Source organism: Talpa occidentalis, unplaced genomic scaffold, assembly GCF_014898055.3.
Source record: "Talpa occidentalis isolate TD23 unplaced genomic scaffold, MPIMG_talOcc4v2.1 talOcc4.10, whole genome shotgun sequence".
NCBI classification, from domain to species: Eukaryota; Metazoa; Chordata; class Mammalia; order Eulipotyphla; family Talpidae; genus Talpa; species Talpa occidentalis.
This window is the reverse complement of record NW_023600993.1, coordinates 28,899,800-28,917,324: the sequence shown is the minus strand read 5'-3', so window position 1 is coordinate 28,917,324 and position 17,525 is coordinate 28,899,800. Positions and strand designations below refer to the sequence as shown.

General features: G+C 45.3%; 1 protein-coding gene across 1 annotated transcript in view; it reads right to left on the bottom strand.

The window, feature by feature from the left end:
* MYRIP (myosin VIIA and Rab interacting protein) overlaps positions 1-17,525 on the bottom strand; it is a 236,970-nt gene that overhangs the window by 43,313 nt on the left and 176,132 nt on the right. Inside the window, exons 9-10 of the mRNA XM_037526745.2 lie at positions 16,211-16,364; positions 10,107-10,714 (exon numbers count right to left, since the gene is read on the bottom strand). Coding sequence (XP_037382642.2) covers positions 10,107-10,714; positions 16,211-16,364 — 762 coding nt within the window. The remainder of the gene's footprint in view (positions 1-10,106; positions 10,715-16,210; positions 16,365-17,525) is intronic.

Below are 17,525 nucleotides of genomic sequence, written 5' to 3'. Positions count from 1 at the left end.
AGAGGCTGTGGACAGCTTCACAGCACTGCGCTCAACCCACTGTGCCACTGGGGAGGCCCTCCAGTTTCTTTCTTTTTTTTTAAATGAGGGCACATTAGTTCAAAACACTATATAAGTTTCAGGTACACAATTTCTTACCTCAGTATATACATTACACCACACCTACCACCAAATGTGTTAGATAAACCTTAAGACCCATGAGACTGCTGGTTAAAAATCCTACACAGCAGATCTGCAGGCCTCAGGGAGGGTCCAGCTCTCCAACTCTCTGGTGGTAAAAGTAAAATTTGAGCACGTGTGTGAATGCATGCCCTCCCTCTTTCTTTGCCGCCCCTCCCCTTGGATAGAGGATGGCATTTATCAGTCACAAAAGGGTCTATAAAACAAAAATGTTTAAGAATCATTGGTTTTCCACAAATACTTTAATTGCTTTCTAGACCTGTTTTCTGCAACCAGTTCATCTTGGGGGACTGCCCAGCAATTCGCATTAACAAGAAGAACACTTGACAATCACTTGGCTGGGCTTTCCCTTTTAACAGTGAGATACTGGCCACACCAGGTCATTTGTGTCCTTGGTTAGGCTGCTCTGGAGGTGGGAGTCAGGCATGGGGCCTGTCTCAGTCCTAACAATTTCACCTTCAGCATACTGTCTTTAAGTTTTCATTGAAGAATAAAAGGTTCTAGGTCAAAAAGAATTTGAAAAATCAGTAGTAAAGAAAGTGGTGGTGGTGGGGAATTATCATCTTGATCTGTGTTGGATGCGATGTGAGTAGATTTATGGGCTTGCTGGGGGATGTTCTCTTGGCAATCCCTGAAGGTAGGTGTACCTGTTGGGTGTCTCAATGTTCATGTGGGGTGTTGTCATCCTACCCCTACCTTGAACAGTCCTGAGAGTGCTGTCAGAGGGTATCCCCTTCAATTCAGAGCTGCACAACACTCAGGAGCCAGGATTTGGGAAGTACCATCCGCCACATTACCGCTCCCTAAGTTAACACTGGAGCAATCCAGACCAGCAGGATCCGAGCCTTTTGGCCCCTCAAAGTCCCGACTGGACTGAACTATGCTCCCATGATGTGGGCTCCTCACTGAGCAACAGTGAGAGCAGCCTCCAAAGTGTGAGATCGCTGATGCTGCTCACTATGGAGGGTGGCGTATTTTCTCCCTCCACTAGGATCCACAGGGTTAATTTCTCTTGGGTCTTGGCTCCAGGAGTAGCAGCCTATAAAGAGTGGGTTTATCATTCTCTGTGACTTTCATGGCTCAGGAAACTGCTCCTATCATTCTCTTTCTGTTGTCTTTGAGAAAGCTTAGAGCCAAATTTTAGTTTCTGTAGCCCATGATTTGGACTTCATTGCTTCCATTTTGTAAACAAACATCACTCTGGCTTCATTTTATCTTTCCTATCCCTATTTTCCCTCTGTCTTACTTTTCTTATTATAATTTCATTTGATTTTTCTGTGTTCATCTTTATGTAAACCACTTTAATTTGTCTTTGTAGCAAGGCCCAAACATATCCAATGAAAGAATATTTTTAGAGTGTTGGTTATAAAGATTGGTAGCTCCTCAATATGGTAGGCTTCTTAACGTGTCTTAAGAATAACTAGCAACTAACATGCTAGACAGGGGGCAAATTTACCCCAAGGAAGCAAGTGTCACTGATGAGTACCACAAAATAGAAAACGTCAGAGAAAACTAAAATAGCAGCCTCCTGCAATCCTGAAGTCTCAATCAACGAAAAAGTAATTAGCAGGTTTGCATTTTAAAATGGCATCTGGGAAACATCTCTACAATCTCTCCAACCTCTCCACCAGAATTGTGTGGGACGATACAGAAAAAGGTGAAAACCTACATAAGTAAAAAGTAATGGGCGAAGCTTGCTGCCAGTAAAAGGGTGGGAAAATTATCACTAAATACAAGGCTCATGGAAATGCATTGAGACAAAAACATATTTGAAGGCTGGTCCATTCTCTCTCTTTTCTAAGTAGTTAGGATAATCATTGATTGTCCCACCAGTAGTCTCTCAAACTCAAAACCTGTTCCAGAATGTAATATAAATGCTCACCACGAGAGAAACACCATCTAAGCTTTCTATGGTGGTGGTGGGATTTTTTTAAGCATCTGAAGCTAGGCCCTATTCCCACCTCCCCCAACCTCTCCCTGTTTTATAGCTATTTAGAAAACGTATCTCCTCAAAAACTCTCAGTTGGGTAGAAGGCAGAATTGGCCATGGCATCATGCTGCATCCTAGCAGGTGTGATTATGAAATATAAAGCAACGGGGTGGAGATAACAAATGCCATCCAGAAGTGCACAAGTTGTTATTTTCCATTCATCTATTCATTCATTCATTCATTCATTCATTCATTCATTCATTCATTCATCATTTGCATATTCACTGTGGCTAGGTTCTTAGCTATCTGTTCAAAAAAACACAGAGCAAGACAATGAGAGTAATAAAAAGCTCCTAATTTAAGATAGCAGAAGAAATGATATGCATATGCTAGATACTGGCAAACAGTGGGATGGGAATAGCATTTTCCTCATTTAAGAATGAATAACTGAAAAAGTTAACATGTAATCTATGGAAAAATCCTGTGGAGTAAAGGAAACAAAAATTAGCTTGAAGGCATTATGCAAATTTTACTAGCACACAGGACACAATATCTGATAGCAGTTTTGTGTTTTCATTAAGGCTTAATAATATGGAGCCTTCATGAAGAGGTGTAGAAAGTCATAAAGGATAAAGACTAAAAGACTGTAGGATGAGATGAAATAGAGTGAATGATGAGACAAAAAAATTGCAGAAAGACTGAAAATAAAAGCAGCAGGATTGGAACCTGCATTTGAAAATGGTAACAGCTAAACTAATCCCAGAAAAATGAATGATGTGGAGGACAAACTTGAGATGCTTCCTAGAAGGCTGAGAGAAAGGTCAAGTAAGAAGCGATCAGAGAGATGACAGGTAGTGTGCTGATATTGATGGTCTGAAAGAAACAATAATGGTAATGATAGAATAACACATTCCTGAGTTGAAAAAAACACCCAAGTATGCAGAAAAGAGCTCATTTTATGCAATAGCTTTTTGGCTGTTGCATAAAATGAACAAACACCTACAATTCTGGCAAAGTGTTTGCTTGTCCAACATATGACAAATCGAACTGCCAAGACACAAATGCCCTACCTAACAGAAAAAATGACTGTCTTCAGGCTTCTGTTCAACGCTAAATGTCAAGAGGCAGTGAAATATTTACTGTTGGAGGAAAAACAGATTCTGAGCCACAAAATCTGTACCATCTATGGACATCAGGGGTTTGAAGTTCAGGAGGACTGAAGAAGGTGTTCAATTTGTGATAATGGAGTTCGTAGCTACTGAATGAGCATGAAAGGTGAGATGTGAGGCTGGGGATAAAGTCAGACAACTGGGAAAGGCTTCTGTTTTCAACTGGCTTTATCTGGTAGTCATGGCTGGAGAAGGGAAAGGTGTGAAATGGCAGACACACTGCTGCATCTTCTGAGTAACTTGCCAATACTAAAGAGATAGAAAGTAAGAAAACCGCAGAACAATGAACACAACAGTGAAAAAATGGTGGGGAATTAGGGAAATAAAGACTGGTTATTATGAGGGCTTAGGAGACAGAATCTGTCTATCTTGTTAGTGCCCTGAACAGAGTGTGTGTGTGTGTGTGTGTATAGTTTTACCCTCACTAAACAAGAGTATGTATTCTTTTCAAATACACTTGAAACATTTACAAACATAGACCCTGCATTAGGTCACAAAGGAAATCATAACAAATTCCCAGCAACAAGATCACATAAGCCATATTTATCGCTCAGTGTGCCACAACACAAAAAACTTGCAGTAAAAGCTAAGCAAAGCCAAAAAGCAAAGCAAAAAATTATCTGTGCTTCTAACTCTTAATTTTGATTAAAATGTGAATCACATAGGAAATGATAATTTATTTAGAAAAGTCTGACAATAGGCACTCTACCTATCAACACTTTTGAGCAATAGACAGAACTGCATTTGAGGGAAAATTCATTAGATACATTAAATATATATGAGGGCCTCCCCTGGTGGCACAGGTGGTTGAGCGCAGCACTGAGAAGCTGTCCGCAGCCTCTGCAGCACGGGTTTGATCCTGGCTGGCCGACGAGAATCCCACATGGCGCTGCAGACCTCTCCTGTCATGCCTGCTGCTTCCCCTCAGCAGTGTATTTCAGTCAGTCTACCTGTTCTCTTCCCTGCTCTGTTCATACCCTCCCACGTGCCTAACCTGTATCCTGATTCTTGTATGTATGAATAAATAAATATTTAATATATATATATATATGAACTAGTTTTTCATTTTATCAATTTCAGGGTTTTTGTTTTTGCTTTTATATTAATATCTTCTTTTATTTTCTTATATATTTCTTATATACATGTTTTCTAACATATATTTCATATTTAGGGGTATTCTTAGTAGGGAGAGACCTGTATAACTTTATCAGTTATTCTTACAGACTTTCAGAAAACTATCATGTCACATAAAGTGTTATAGAAAATAGTAAAAAACAAAGAATCCTTGCCAAGTCATTAGTATAAGCTGCTATCAAACCTGAATAAGAGAGCATAAATGTGGAAACTTGCAAAGAGAAACTGACTTTTAGCAAAAGGAATCACAATCCAGTAAGATTCATGCACAAATGAAAGATGATTCAGAATAAAAAATCTATTAAAGTGATTTACTACATTCGCAGATTATAGAAGGAAAACCTTATGGCTAACTCAATAGATGCCAAAAAGCAGTTGATAAAATAAAGCTCATATTCCTGATTTAAATCATTGGGAAGCTAAGAATAGACAGACACGTTCTTATTTTGAAATTATCTACTAAATTTAGAGGAAGCATCATAGTTACCTCTGGAACATGGGAAGCAGGCAACTAAGAACCTTAGCAAGACAAGGATAGGATGCCAAAGGTCCCATCATTACACACTGCAGCATAGGCTGTTGCCAGTACAATAGAAATTGCCCAGTGAGAGAAATAAGTGCAAATAATGGAAAGGAAAGGATGACAATGTCATTATTTGTAGACAATAAGATTATCTGCTTGAACTAGCTAAGAGCATCATTGGACAGACTATCAGAATTAATAAGAGAAACTATGAGGGTCTTATGTAATAAAATATAAACAAAATCAATAGTGTTCTGTATACTAGCAAAGTTAAAACACATAATAGATTAAAAATTATCCTACTCATCCTGGGAGGGGGAGGGAGAGGGGCCAAGATAGGGGAGGGAAAGCACAAGAGACTCTGGTGATGGTTCACAGGTGATGTTGTGGTGGGACATTTATGGGGACTACACCAGAAGGAAGATATTAAATATTGTACAAAAATGAAAGATGATGTAAGAAAATAAAAAAGTTTAAATAAAAAAATCGTGCTCACAATATCAATAAAATATATAACATTTAACAACTACTTCACAAGGAAAATATAAGAGTTTTATTTAAAGCTATAAAGTGTTACTGAAAACAAGTAAGTAGAAATAAGGATGACATAGTTGGATGGGAAGATTCAATATTATAAAGATAAAAATTATTCCCAAATAGATAAATATGTCTGGTATAATACAATCAAAACTTAAAAAGAGGCTTTATTTTGCAACTAGATGAGCAGTTTTAAGAAATTTTATGAGAAAAGGATTCATAAAAAGTTGATACTTTATAAAATATCAACAAAAACAATAGTGAAGAGAATGTCATCTATTAGATAATCAAAATAGATCATAAAATTATAATAATTAAAATAGGATAAAATTTCTACATGAATGGGACATCTGGATCAATGGAACAAAGCTCATGCAAATAAAAGAAACTAAATATTTATTAAAGCTGGCATTGGAAGGCAGCAGGTAAAGAATGAGTTAGTTAATAATGATTTGGTGACAAATGTCTTGTTAAAAAAAATGAGGCTAGATCTTAGGGAGTATACTTCCAGAAAAGTAAAGTGCAGATGCAAAACTACAACATATTAGGAGAAAAAGGAGGACAATATCTGATATAACTTGGGGGATTTAAAGCCCTTTAAAACAAGATTAAAGAGTAAAACAATAAAGGAAATAATTGATAAATTATTACTAAAAAATTGATAAAGTATAGAAAGTTTTTTTCCATGTAATATATACTTAAATAAGGGCAAAATTATAGATAAGAATAATATATTTTTATTATGATATTTTCAGTATGTAACCATCAAACAAAATTTATAGAGAATAAAGCCAATTCCTAAAAATCAATTCAAAAGACAAATACTATAGTAAAATAATAGAAGAAATGCATGCCTTTCACAGAAAAGAAATGCAAGCAGCTATAAATATCAGGAGGAAAAATCTCACACTCATAGTTACTATGAAGTTGTTAACTAAAAGGTATTTTTTTCCTCATATAAAGTTGGCAATGATTTAACAAACACATGAGAAAACATATACAGTGCTCTGCCATGTAAATTGCTATGTGGTTCTGGGAGCTTAACCTGGCAACTACTCATTAAAATGAAAGCTCCGAATGAGCTTGAAGTCAGCACTTCCACTTGTGCAAAGAGGTTTGCACAATGATATTCTCTGCGGTATTGTTTTGGACATCAAATGTTAAAGAAATCTTAAATCTCCCCCATGATGGGAGCTATTGATTGTTCACTACTCCCCACCATGATCAGTGGTGAACAGAGGGGGTTGGACGGCAGCTTGTCCCAGCAGCAAAAAGTCTTATATCAACAGAAATGGCTAAAATTGTCCATGCATGGTGCAAGGTGACAAAAAAAGATTGACTTTTATTGGATTTATTATTGCTTTAAAATTCTCCACAGGCAATGCACCCTTATTTCCTGCACCCTGGATGGATAGTTCCCAATGCCACCCGCCACCCTGCCTCACCACCACAACCCCAGACCACAGTGCTGCAATTTTCCCCAGGTACTATGTGTAGATCTGTGAGGCTGACACCTCTATCACTTAGTGCTGAGAGAAAGAGACAGAAGACTATGGAGAGACGCTGATTTTTACTGAACAGCTATATTTAAAAAACTATTTCTAAATGTTACTATAGATATATCACACATATATATATATGAATGAGCAAACAGGAATGTAGTCATTTGGGGCAGATGCCAGGGATAAATGGCTGTGGTCAAGGAAGACTACATGTGTTAATATTTTTTATACCATATGCATTTATGTATATAATTGCATATGCAAACAGTTACAGGGGGAGCAGACTATGACATCCCAAAATGTGCTACTTTGGCATGTGAATTGTTTTGAGGTGAAGGCAATTAAGACCCACCAGTCTTAGGAAAACCTTTTGCCTCTCCTTAGCTGCCTGAAATAATTGATACGTGGGGGTGGGGCCTGTACCAGAATAGAGCTATTACCAGAGATACCAGAAGGAAAGGCTTATCTGCATGACAGGGCAAACATCTGTTTACCAAACATTTGCAGGACATCTTCCAGTGACCTTTGTCATCTTTGAAGCCACAGCTCCCTACCCCTTCTTAGCTCACTGTCTCAGAGTCTCATAGAAGGGAAAAAGGGGAACTTTTCTGTTCCTACACAGGTAAAAAAATAGTTTTTTTTAATATATATATGTAAACACACACACACACACACACACACACACACACACACCAGAGAACTGCCCAAGTAAACAGAACAGAGGGGTCAATGTTCTCAAGTCTCTGAAGTGCAACGCCGTCGCCACCTAGTGGGAAGAAGAGGACTCTGCCAGGGAGTCAGCAACACTGGTCCTGCCACCCCTCTCCGATGGTCCTGCCTCCTTATTGATACCTTGCCAAGATGAACATCAAAAGACAATTTCCAAACCACCTCAGAATAAATATGAAGCTTCAACCACTTAACTGTGGTGGAGACGTGGCATTTTAAACCTGCAAGTGAATCATGCAGACAACTCTCAAGTATATTTCTTGAGGCAAGCCACCCACAGTTTCTGGAAGACAGATCCATTTGAGCTAGATAACGATGATTCACAGTTGAAGAGGACTTAATATTTCTAGTGTATGAGCCCAACAACATCATGAGACATATTTTTAATGAGCTTGTTTTACAGATGAGAAAATGAGAGCGTGGGCCAAATAAAGGACTTTACCTAGGGGATCATATTATCAGGTCAGGCAGGACTCCACATTCCCTGACCTGAGGACCTCTGTGACCACTTCTATCTTCATGGAGCCCCAGAAGCAGGGATCTGGCTGACACATTCACAGAAGGCCACTGTAGCTGACGCTGATGACAGGCCTGCCTGTACCCCTGGGCCTATATTAGTTGTGAGCAGCTGTGGGCGCTGTTTCTGTCCACTAATAGTTTCCCACCCCTGACTTAGGCCTCTCTTACTCTCCATTGAGGGACTTCTCCGGCACCCTCCATGCTAAGCTGGCCTTGTGTGGATTCCATGCCTAGTCTCAATGGGAGACAGGCGGCTGGGTGTGCACCTGCCCCCTGGTGGGCGAATTCTGAGCTGTGTCCCACATGGCCTCTCAGAGGGTCCCTGGTGGGACAGTGTTCCAGAATGGCCTTTCTCACTCTTGGGCTTTTTGGGATCTTCTCCCGTGTAAAATACCCACATCCAGATCCCTGACTCAGGGTGTGCTGCTGGCAGAACCCAAAGAACATAAGGCATGGTAGCTGGGTACTAGGGGTGGGGGGAGTGGTGTTCAGGAAGTTGGTGTGGTTTCTCTAGAAGCATAAAGAATCGTTGATCTTAACACACCTACAGAAGGCAGAGGCAGCGTTCCTAAATCCACCATCGGACCCTTAGTTTCAACACCGCAATCCACTGCCCAATTAAGATCATTTGAACTTTCAGGCTACATGCGCCACTTTTGAATTTAGAAAATATTGGCTTGGGAAGGCAAAGGCTAGTATTCAGTCTGTGGTGATGCACAGGGCTTCTCCCCGGGAGAGGTGAGGACACCACTGGCATGACAGGCGCATGAGTGGGGGCTCAGAACCAACAGGGATGATTTAGAGAATGTGAAACTGGGCCTCCCCTGGTGGCTCAGGCGGTTGAGCTCAGCACTGTGAAGCTGACCACAGCCTCTGCAGTGACAGTTCGATCCTGTTTGGCCGGCGAGGGTCCCACATGGCGCAGCAGACCTCTCTTGTCTCGCCCACTGCTCCCCTCAGCAGTATATTTCAGTCAGTCTGCCTGTTCTGTCCCCCACTCTGTCTCTGGTGAATCCTCTCACCCTCCCACGAGAGGATTCTTGTATAAATAAAATAAAATAAAATCTTTAAAAAAAAAAAAGAATGTGAAACTAATCTGGTTGGGGGCTCATGAGCTACCTGAAATTGCAAGAGTGTGTATGTGCACATGTGTGTACAGGTGCATTTTTCTAGGGAGAGAGTCTGTAATTATATTCTCAAAGAGGGTTTATAAATTAAACCATGCGGACATTGTCACTGAAGATTCTGATAGGGGGTATGGTGTGATGTGGACTAAATAATCACAGGATCTTCGTAAACTGTGCCCTGAATTATACTGAAATAATATTGACCGAGCCTTTAGTTCTTCATAAACATTAACTGAGTCACTCATCAAAACCATTCTTTGAAGTAGACAAAAGAACTGAGACCTAGCGAGAGGCTTTACCCAAGGACAGCTGGTTCTGAATCCAGGCAGGCTGACTCTAGACTCTATACCTTAACTCTAAGCCAGTGGCCCTCAAACTTCAGTGCACAGCAGAATAACCAGGTTAGCCTGTTACCACAAAGGTGCCTGGGCCCATCCCCAGAGTTTCTGACTCAGGAGGTCTGGGGCAGTGCCTGAGAACCTGCATTTCCAACCAGTTCCCAGATGGTGCTAATGCCCTGGGTCTGAGGGGCCACACTTTGCAAACACACTTTGACCTCTGGGCTCTCATTTCCAGAAAGGAGACATGGAGTGCCAAAGAGTTGATGACCTATCTAGGTCACCCAGCTACTTAACAGTTGAAACCAGAGTTGAATCAGGGTTTGTGGCCCAGGACTCTGCCACTGCTGCTTGGAGGAGGACTCAGCCCACTGAAATTGGCACACATGTGCCCGCTTGCACTTAGCCATCTTATTACCTGATGTGTGCCCAGCTCTTGTGGATGGGCGCTGGGGGAAGGTAATTCCTTGTTTGTCTCTTCTGAGCACCCCCGGCTTCTTCTCCACCTCCTGGCCCGCCAGTCTGCGGTGTGCGGGGCCTCCTCCGGCTCGCTGCTGTCCGAGGTCTCCCTGCTGGCTGCCTGGGGGTTGAAGTTCACATCCAGCTCCCCCTGAAGGCCCAGCTTCTCTGCAGCAGGGCTCCTGGGGGCCTTCCTCTGCAGCCAGGACAGTCTGGCCCGGCGCCCAGCTTCCCGGGATGAGCCTGCTGAGGAGGTCTCTGAGTCAGAGCACATGGCCTCGAGGTTGGGAAAGAGCCCTGAGAGACCTTGGGCCTGCGTAGGCTGAGGCTGGGGTTTCCTGGGCAGTCCTGGGGGCGGAGGACACAGCGTGCTCAAGGCCTCGCTCCAGTCGAAGTCCTCCTCACTGTCGGAGCCCATCTCATCGTAGGCAGACGCTGTGCTGGAGGCCGCCTCCAGGGCCTGAAATGTGCCACTCGTAGGTTTGGCCAGCAGGTGGTTGGGGGACAGAGCACCATCCTTCAAGGCCACCCAGTTCCCGTCTGGGCTCTGAAAAAATGGGGCCAGGTCTGCAGGCAGGAGGGAGAAAGAAACCAGAGGGGCTATTAGCACCTAGAGCAAGCTGAGGTTGCCATGTGTCACCTCCCCAGGACTGACTCATGGTGCTGTGGGGAGCAGGCAACTCTTGGAAGTCTAAGAGGGCACACCTAATGGGGGGCAGAGTTTAAAGGTCCCCAGGAAGTCCCTGGAGGCCTCACAGGGTCCCAGTGCTTCACAGATAGAGAGAAACCTGGAGTTCTGTGTCCTGTGTCATGTCCACCTGGGTAGATGGTCACCTCAGTCTCCTTAGAATTGTCTACTCATGCCCTAGGCTGGCTTGGGTATAGGAGGGGGGAGAGAGAAGGTGGGGGGCTGCTCTCAGCAGCCCCAGGTTCTGACTCTTTGACTTTGAACCACGGTTTTGTCTCTTAGATCCTTAGTTCCCCCTTTTGATGGGTGACGATCCCATCACCTGCCCAGGCCTAGCTCACAGGTTATCCAACCCTGGGTAGCTCTCACTTAGAACAGCCCCGTGACGTGGTATGTGAGAAATAATAAGATAGGTATGAACACACAGCACACACTAATACACTGGTCTCTTCCTGTTAATATCTGACTTGAGCTCCTGACTCTGGGCACAGAGGTCCCCTCTCACTCCAGGGCCCCTCTTGGCTACAGAGGGGTTGGGGAGCCCTTGGCAAGCTATTGCTGGAGCGGTGTTCAGCCTGAGAGCTGGACTGGCCTACACTGGGCTCTGGTGGGCATGCACCCCGTTTGCTTGCCTGTTTGGCAAGGGAGACGCCTACACTGACTTTCCAGGGAGCTTCCCGGTGGCGACAAGCCCCAGTCATGTACAGTGGAGTCATTTACTGCCTGCCTTCCCCTGGCTCCTCCCTCCCCTCTGGGTGTTTCCTGGGCTCACCTCCAATAAACCACAGGTCCTCAGATCCTTATCTGTTTCCTCAGGGAGCTGGAGACAGCCACATGATGCAAAGCAGACACGGCTGGGCTGTGGAGCGTGTTCACGCTGAGCGGAGGCATGTGGCCTGCCCCGTGGATGGTCTTCTGAGACCCCACTCACGTGTTTCTCCCTGTTGGCATCTCTTGGGCCTTCTTTCCTTGAGGAGCTGCTACTCTGTTCTCTGACTTTGCTAAAAAGCTGCATTCCCCAACCACCCCTCCCCCTTTTTTTTAACACTCAGACTATGTTATAGTTTATTTTCTTGGCTGTCTACTCTGTCCTCTGCCCTCCAAGCCTGGCCATGAACTCCTTAAGGGCAGACTGAGAATTGCTGTACCCTACGCTACTGGAACCCATTCTGGGCTCGTAAAGACTACTCTTTAGTGAACACATTGCCCACAGGCTTCGGGGCAAGACTGGGATCTTATGTGGGGCTCTCAATGAGCCCCGCTGTCTACAGCTTCTCCTGCAGTGATGGGAGGGCATCAGAGAGGGAAGGCCCATGTGATACCGCTCTACCTGGCTCAGGGGGACTGCTGTAAATGTGACTGTAGGGTAAATGAAGATGTCAGGCTTTTACGCCGCTAGCCTCTGTGGCTATCACCTGCTGCCTTGAATGCAGAAGGCGCTTGGGAGTGTGGGCGCGGGGCATGGGCACCTGACTGTGGACACCTGGAATATGGCGTGGGCATGTGTGAGTGGGCACACCTGCGCCTGGAGGCTGAGGCTGTAAGGGCAGAGTCACTCAGAGACAAAGACAGCTACTGTGGAGCTGCTAGAAGAAGCCAAGGACACCAGAGAACACCAGAGGGAGCCCAGGAGAAAGAGTAAAGATTTGCCAGGGGTCTCCCTGCCTTGCGGGCCTGTGGGCTTGCCCCACAACAATTGGCGTAGAAAGAGCATTAAAGCCTGAATAAGCCACCAAGGGTTCCAGGTTTCTCCTCTGTCCATCTGCCTGAATCTATAGAGAACCTGCCCAGTGCTTGTTGCCACAACAGTGACCTTGTTCCTGTCCCCAACACCCACCATGGGATGCGTGGGATTCACCCATTGCCGGGTGCTCTCTTCTGTCTCTCACAATCCCACATTGCCATGCTCCTCTGGAAAAGCTAAAAGCCAACTTTCATATCAGCTAAAGCAAAGATAGCTCCCTGAGTACCCAACCCTCGGAAACCCTGGTTGTCAAACCTCATTGTTGGAACTCCTCAGAGCGGCACCCAGGCTCCTACACCACTGAGAACATCCCTCTGGATCCCACCCCTTCTACTCCTTTTTCCAGATTCCTGCTCTCTCATGACTCCCCACAATTCTCAGGAAGCAGCTCTAGAGCAGAGGCCATTCCCCAATCTCACTGCCTAGCTGCAGTGCAGTGGATGCTCACTCAAGGTTTATAAGTGAATACGTGTTTTGGGGAGACCCCGTAAGCGCTGAGAGTGTAGCTGCTGTGGGATACTCAGCCCACCATGGCTACAGCTGATCACAACTGTGGATCAAAAGGCTCAGAATCGGGCCTCCCCAGTGGCGCAGCAATTGAGCACTGGGTTGAGAAGCTGCCAGCAGCCTCTGCAGTGCTGGTTCGATCCCTGGCCCTCGGCAAGGGTCCCACATGGGGCGCAAATCTCTCCTGCCACGCCTGCTGCTCCTCTCAGCAGTGTACTTCGTCAGTCTGCCTGTTCTGCTGCACCCTGCTCTCTCTCTCTGGTGAATTCTCTCACCCTCCTGCCCTTCTGACAGTACCCAGTGCTTGTATAAATAAATAATCTTAAAAAAAAAAAAAAAGGCTCAGAATCAACCCTTCCCCTGAAGCATAAACAGATCTGCTGAAAATAGCCCAGTGCACATTAACCTTCCCAGATGACCTCCACCTCTGGGCCTTCTCTGCTCCATATTCTGCTCTGCCAAGACTAAGCAATGCCCCCAGAAATAATCTGTTTCCTGCAAAATATGTCAGACATACTTCAGGACTTCTGGGGCTGGCCTGGACATTTTCGTATGTCAAACGCTGAGCTTTCTTCAGAAAAGTCAGCTGTTTCATACATATGTTCTATATATTTTACTTTAAATCTTGCTGAGAAACGCATGGATTTTTGGGCAGAGTATAAACTCTTGTGTGTGATGCTGTTTAAGTCTTGTTTATATGCAACTGGTAAATTACACACGGGTGACTTTTTTTTTTACAGAAAATTAGATACAAAGTCATGTTTTGAAAAACTAAAGTCCTTTGCAAATTTATTTGAAATGTTTATAATTCCGTGGGGGGGGGTATTATTCGGTGAAATGGGGTATCTTGTACAAGTTTTCACAATAACTTGTAAATTTATCAGTTTGTAGTCTAAATTTTGAGATGCTTTTTAGGGGGTTGCTCTGATGATGAGGAGACACTAAGCCAGTAACTGGAGAAGTCTGTAAAGTGGAGTCATGATGTTTGGGTTTGAAGACCAGCTCTGCTCACATTTGCCATGGGACCCTGGACAAGTCACTTGCCCTCAGCGCTCCTCAGTCTCTGCACAAGGGAATAACTGTGCTTAGTGACAATGCTGGAGGCAGAAATAAGACAGTGCTCGCAGTGGGCTGTGCTTTGTGAAGTGATTTCAAAAGTTAATTGTTTGTTAAAGATCTGCTATGATGTTCTCATATGTCTGTGGAATATGAGAGCCACTGTAGGACTTTTCAGCCCAGGTTGAGAGAGAGACAGAAAGAAAGAATATGAATGAATGACCGTGGGTATGCTAGGAGGCAGAGGGGCAGAGAAGCCTAACTAGGAAGGAAAAAATGCACTTAAAAAACACAATCCAAGCCATATAAAACCTTAAGAAAATTTCACATCCTCAGGGAATTTCTGAGGTTTCTACTGAAGTACCAAAAGGTTAATGGGAAAACTAGCTCTTTTGGAAAATCTTTAGACTAAATGTTAAAAAATATTTCATGTTTTTAAATTCTTTGCACAGAGATAACAGTGGAACTTGTTGATGTAACTATTAATAAATCTTTTCCCTCATAAAGCAGGAATGACAGCACAATCTTTGAAAGCATATCTCTAAGATGGATATTTTGCTGCTAATGTTGCTGTTTAGGAGAGAGGCCCAGTTGGTCTAGAACATGAGTGGAGAATGCTGTGAGTACTTCCTCCCGGTGAGGACACATGTGCCCAGTGTCTGTCATCAGGACTGTCTGGCTGAGGGAACAAGAGACCTGGGTGGGGGTGGGGTGAGCATCTTGACCCCCCACAGTCCTGGGGTCCAAGTTGGCCTGAACTTGGCCTCTGGGCGCTTGGCTGCTACCCAGGTGGCTGCAAGCCTCTCACAGCCTTCTGAGGTGTGACTTTGGGAAAGTGACTGAGCTAATTTGAGCCTCTTCATCGGGGAGGATGAATGACTCGGCAACTTTCTGAAGGACCCGGTGCTGTGGAGAGTGAGGAGTCTCAGGAGAGGTGGCTGTTAGCCCAGGTAGAGGTGGGATTGGGATGGACAGCCTGCCGTCCTCAGGGGTGGACAGCTGCCCATCCAAGTGCCTACCCTTTTCCTGGCAGAGGGGAGTTTGCCATGCTGGGAAGTGTTTGCCCAGCCAGATATACGCTTCCAGGCTGCACATCAAGGTGGGTGGGGTGACAAGTTCTTGTCCAGGGACTGGGAAAGTGGTGTGTGCCATTTCCCTGCTGAGTCGATGGGAAGCGGGTGTGCTCCACCCCCTTCCTCCATCTGCTGGCCTATGTGAATGACTCAGCAGAAGGCTCAGAGACCCCATAGGATGGCAGAGCCCCAAGACAGAAGGGGTCTCTAAAGGTCCCCACAGCCAGAACACTGCAACTGCTGTGTGATGAGAAGTGAAACTATTATGTGAATCACCTAAGTGTTTGTTTTGCTTATCAAAGCAGCAAGTATTGCCTTAACTAACATGTCAGGTTTCTGGTTTAAAAACATACCAGTGGAGCCTCCCCGGTGGCACAGTGGTTGAGCGCTGGGCTGCGAAGCTGCCCGCATCCTCTGCAGCGCCGGTTCGATCCCCGGCTGCTCCCCGGCCACCGGAGGAGGGTCCCACATGGCGCACAGACCTCTCCTGCTGCCCGCTGCTCCCCTCAGCAGTGTATTTCATCAGTCTGCCTGTTCTCCCTGCTCTGGCTCTGGTGAATCCTCTCACCCGCCCCCCCCCCCCCCACCAATACCTCTGACTGTACCCAGTGCTTGTATAAATAAATAAATCTTAAAAAAAAAAACAAACAAAACAGACCAATGCTGGGGGCCACATCCTTTTGAACGCCACCATGCCCTGATGGGTTGGATTAGCATCCTGGCCACACAGGACAGTCTCCTAGGCCACAGAGAACAGGTGGCAGGAGGGGCTCCATGCAGCTGAGTGACTTTAACACTCTTGCCCAGGGGGGCCCCACCATAGCTCAGTCTCAGCAGGAAAACTGTCCAGGCAGAAAACTCAGTGACATTACATACGTGTGCTGTGCTGAAGCCTGTGGCCAAATGGGCCTGCTCAGCCTGAGGAAGTGCAGAGACACGTGGGAACAGTGGTTGTAAAACGCACAGACCAACCACAGGTTGCTGGAAACGCTTACTTGTCTGGTCCGGCCTGTCCATGCTGTCCCAGTTGGGCAATGCGGGCTCCTCCCTGAGCTGCTGGCCCGGTTCCCTCGGCTGCCTCGACGCAGCCTCCAGGCAAGAGGCCTCCAGGGCATCCTCTGCCACGAGTGGGAAGGCAGGCTGGGACCGCTGTGGAAAGAGGAGAGGCGGAGGGTCACTCGTGAGGCACAGGTGCTGGGAGGAGGCCTTCTTCTTCCTGGTACACACTACAGAGTGGAGAAGAGGGGCTGGTTTTCCTCATGTGAGGCTGCGAAGCTGCACACCAGTAGCTCGGGAATGTAATGTTTACTCCATGGCAGGTGGGCCAGCCTAGCGGGAAGCACCAGATAAGCATGGAATTCAACAGAGCCAATTCCAGCAACTCCCTCTTCACCAGCCATTCTCCCAGGCAACACTTCTTAGGGCCGCTGTGTGTGACGAAAATGGAAAACATCTCCCCCGAAGCACTAGGCCTTTCAGCAGCATGAACAACACAGGGAAAGTGCTACATAGGGTCAGTCTGCAAACCTAGAACTATTGCAGCAAATTCCTACTTGGGACCTAAACTAAAGAAGGGAAGTGTGTCTGCCCTAAGGAGAAGCATCCAAAATGGGATTTCACATGATTGGCAAAGCATATCTGAATGGTATCCTGCATATTTCGAAGCACAAATGTGGTAGAGAATCCCATAAAACAGAAAAGACCCTTTTTTTTTTTTTAATTTGTCACTCAATGCAAGACTTCTCTTACTGGTTCTTTATTTTACTCTTTTATTCTGAGAGCCTAAGGCGTGGAAGGGCAAAGCCCTGGGCAGCATCTCTGACTATACAGGAGAAGCCACTGGGGAGCTCGGGCCCCCTAAGGTGTCTGCCCCTAAGGTGCTAGCTGTGCCTTTGTGATTTTATCATGATTTTATCATGATTGTCTGAGGGCAGACCTCAAGAGCCCACAGCTTCTCTCCCAGTGAGAAATGTGCCCCTCCTGGGAACTGTCTTCCTCTGCTTCAGGAGATCAAAAGATACTTGAGCGATTAATGTTATAAGTCTCATTAGTGATCTGGGGAGAGAGCTCCTGGCAGGGATGTTCCATGCCCGTCGCCTACCCCTTGCCTTGTCTATCTCTCCACCTAATTGTTCCTGAGTTATATCCTTTATAACAAGGCAATAATCTAGTAACAACAACAACAACAATAATTACAACAGAACAGGAGATAAGAGGGGAGCTGATTTGGAGAGCCTACGGGCAGGGCCTGGGGTGGCTAGAACTGGACCTCGATCAACTGTCCCTGGGATCCAGTCACACCTCTTCTAC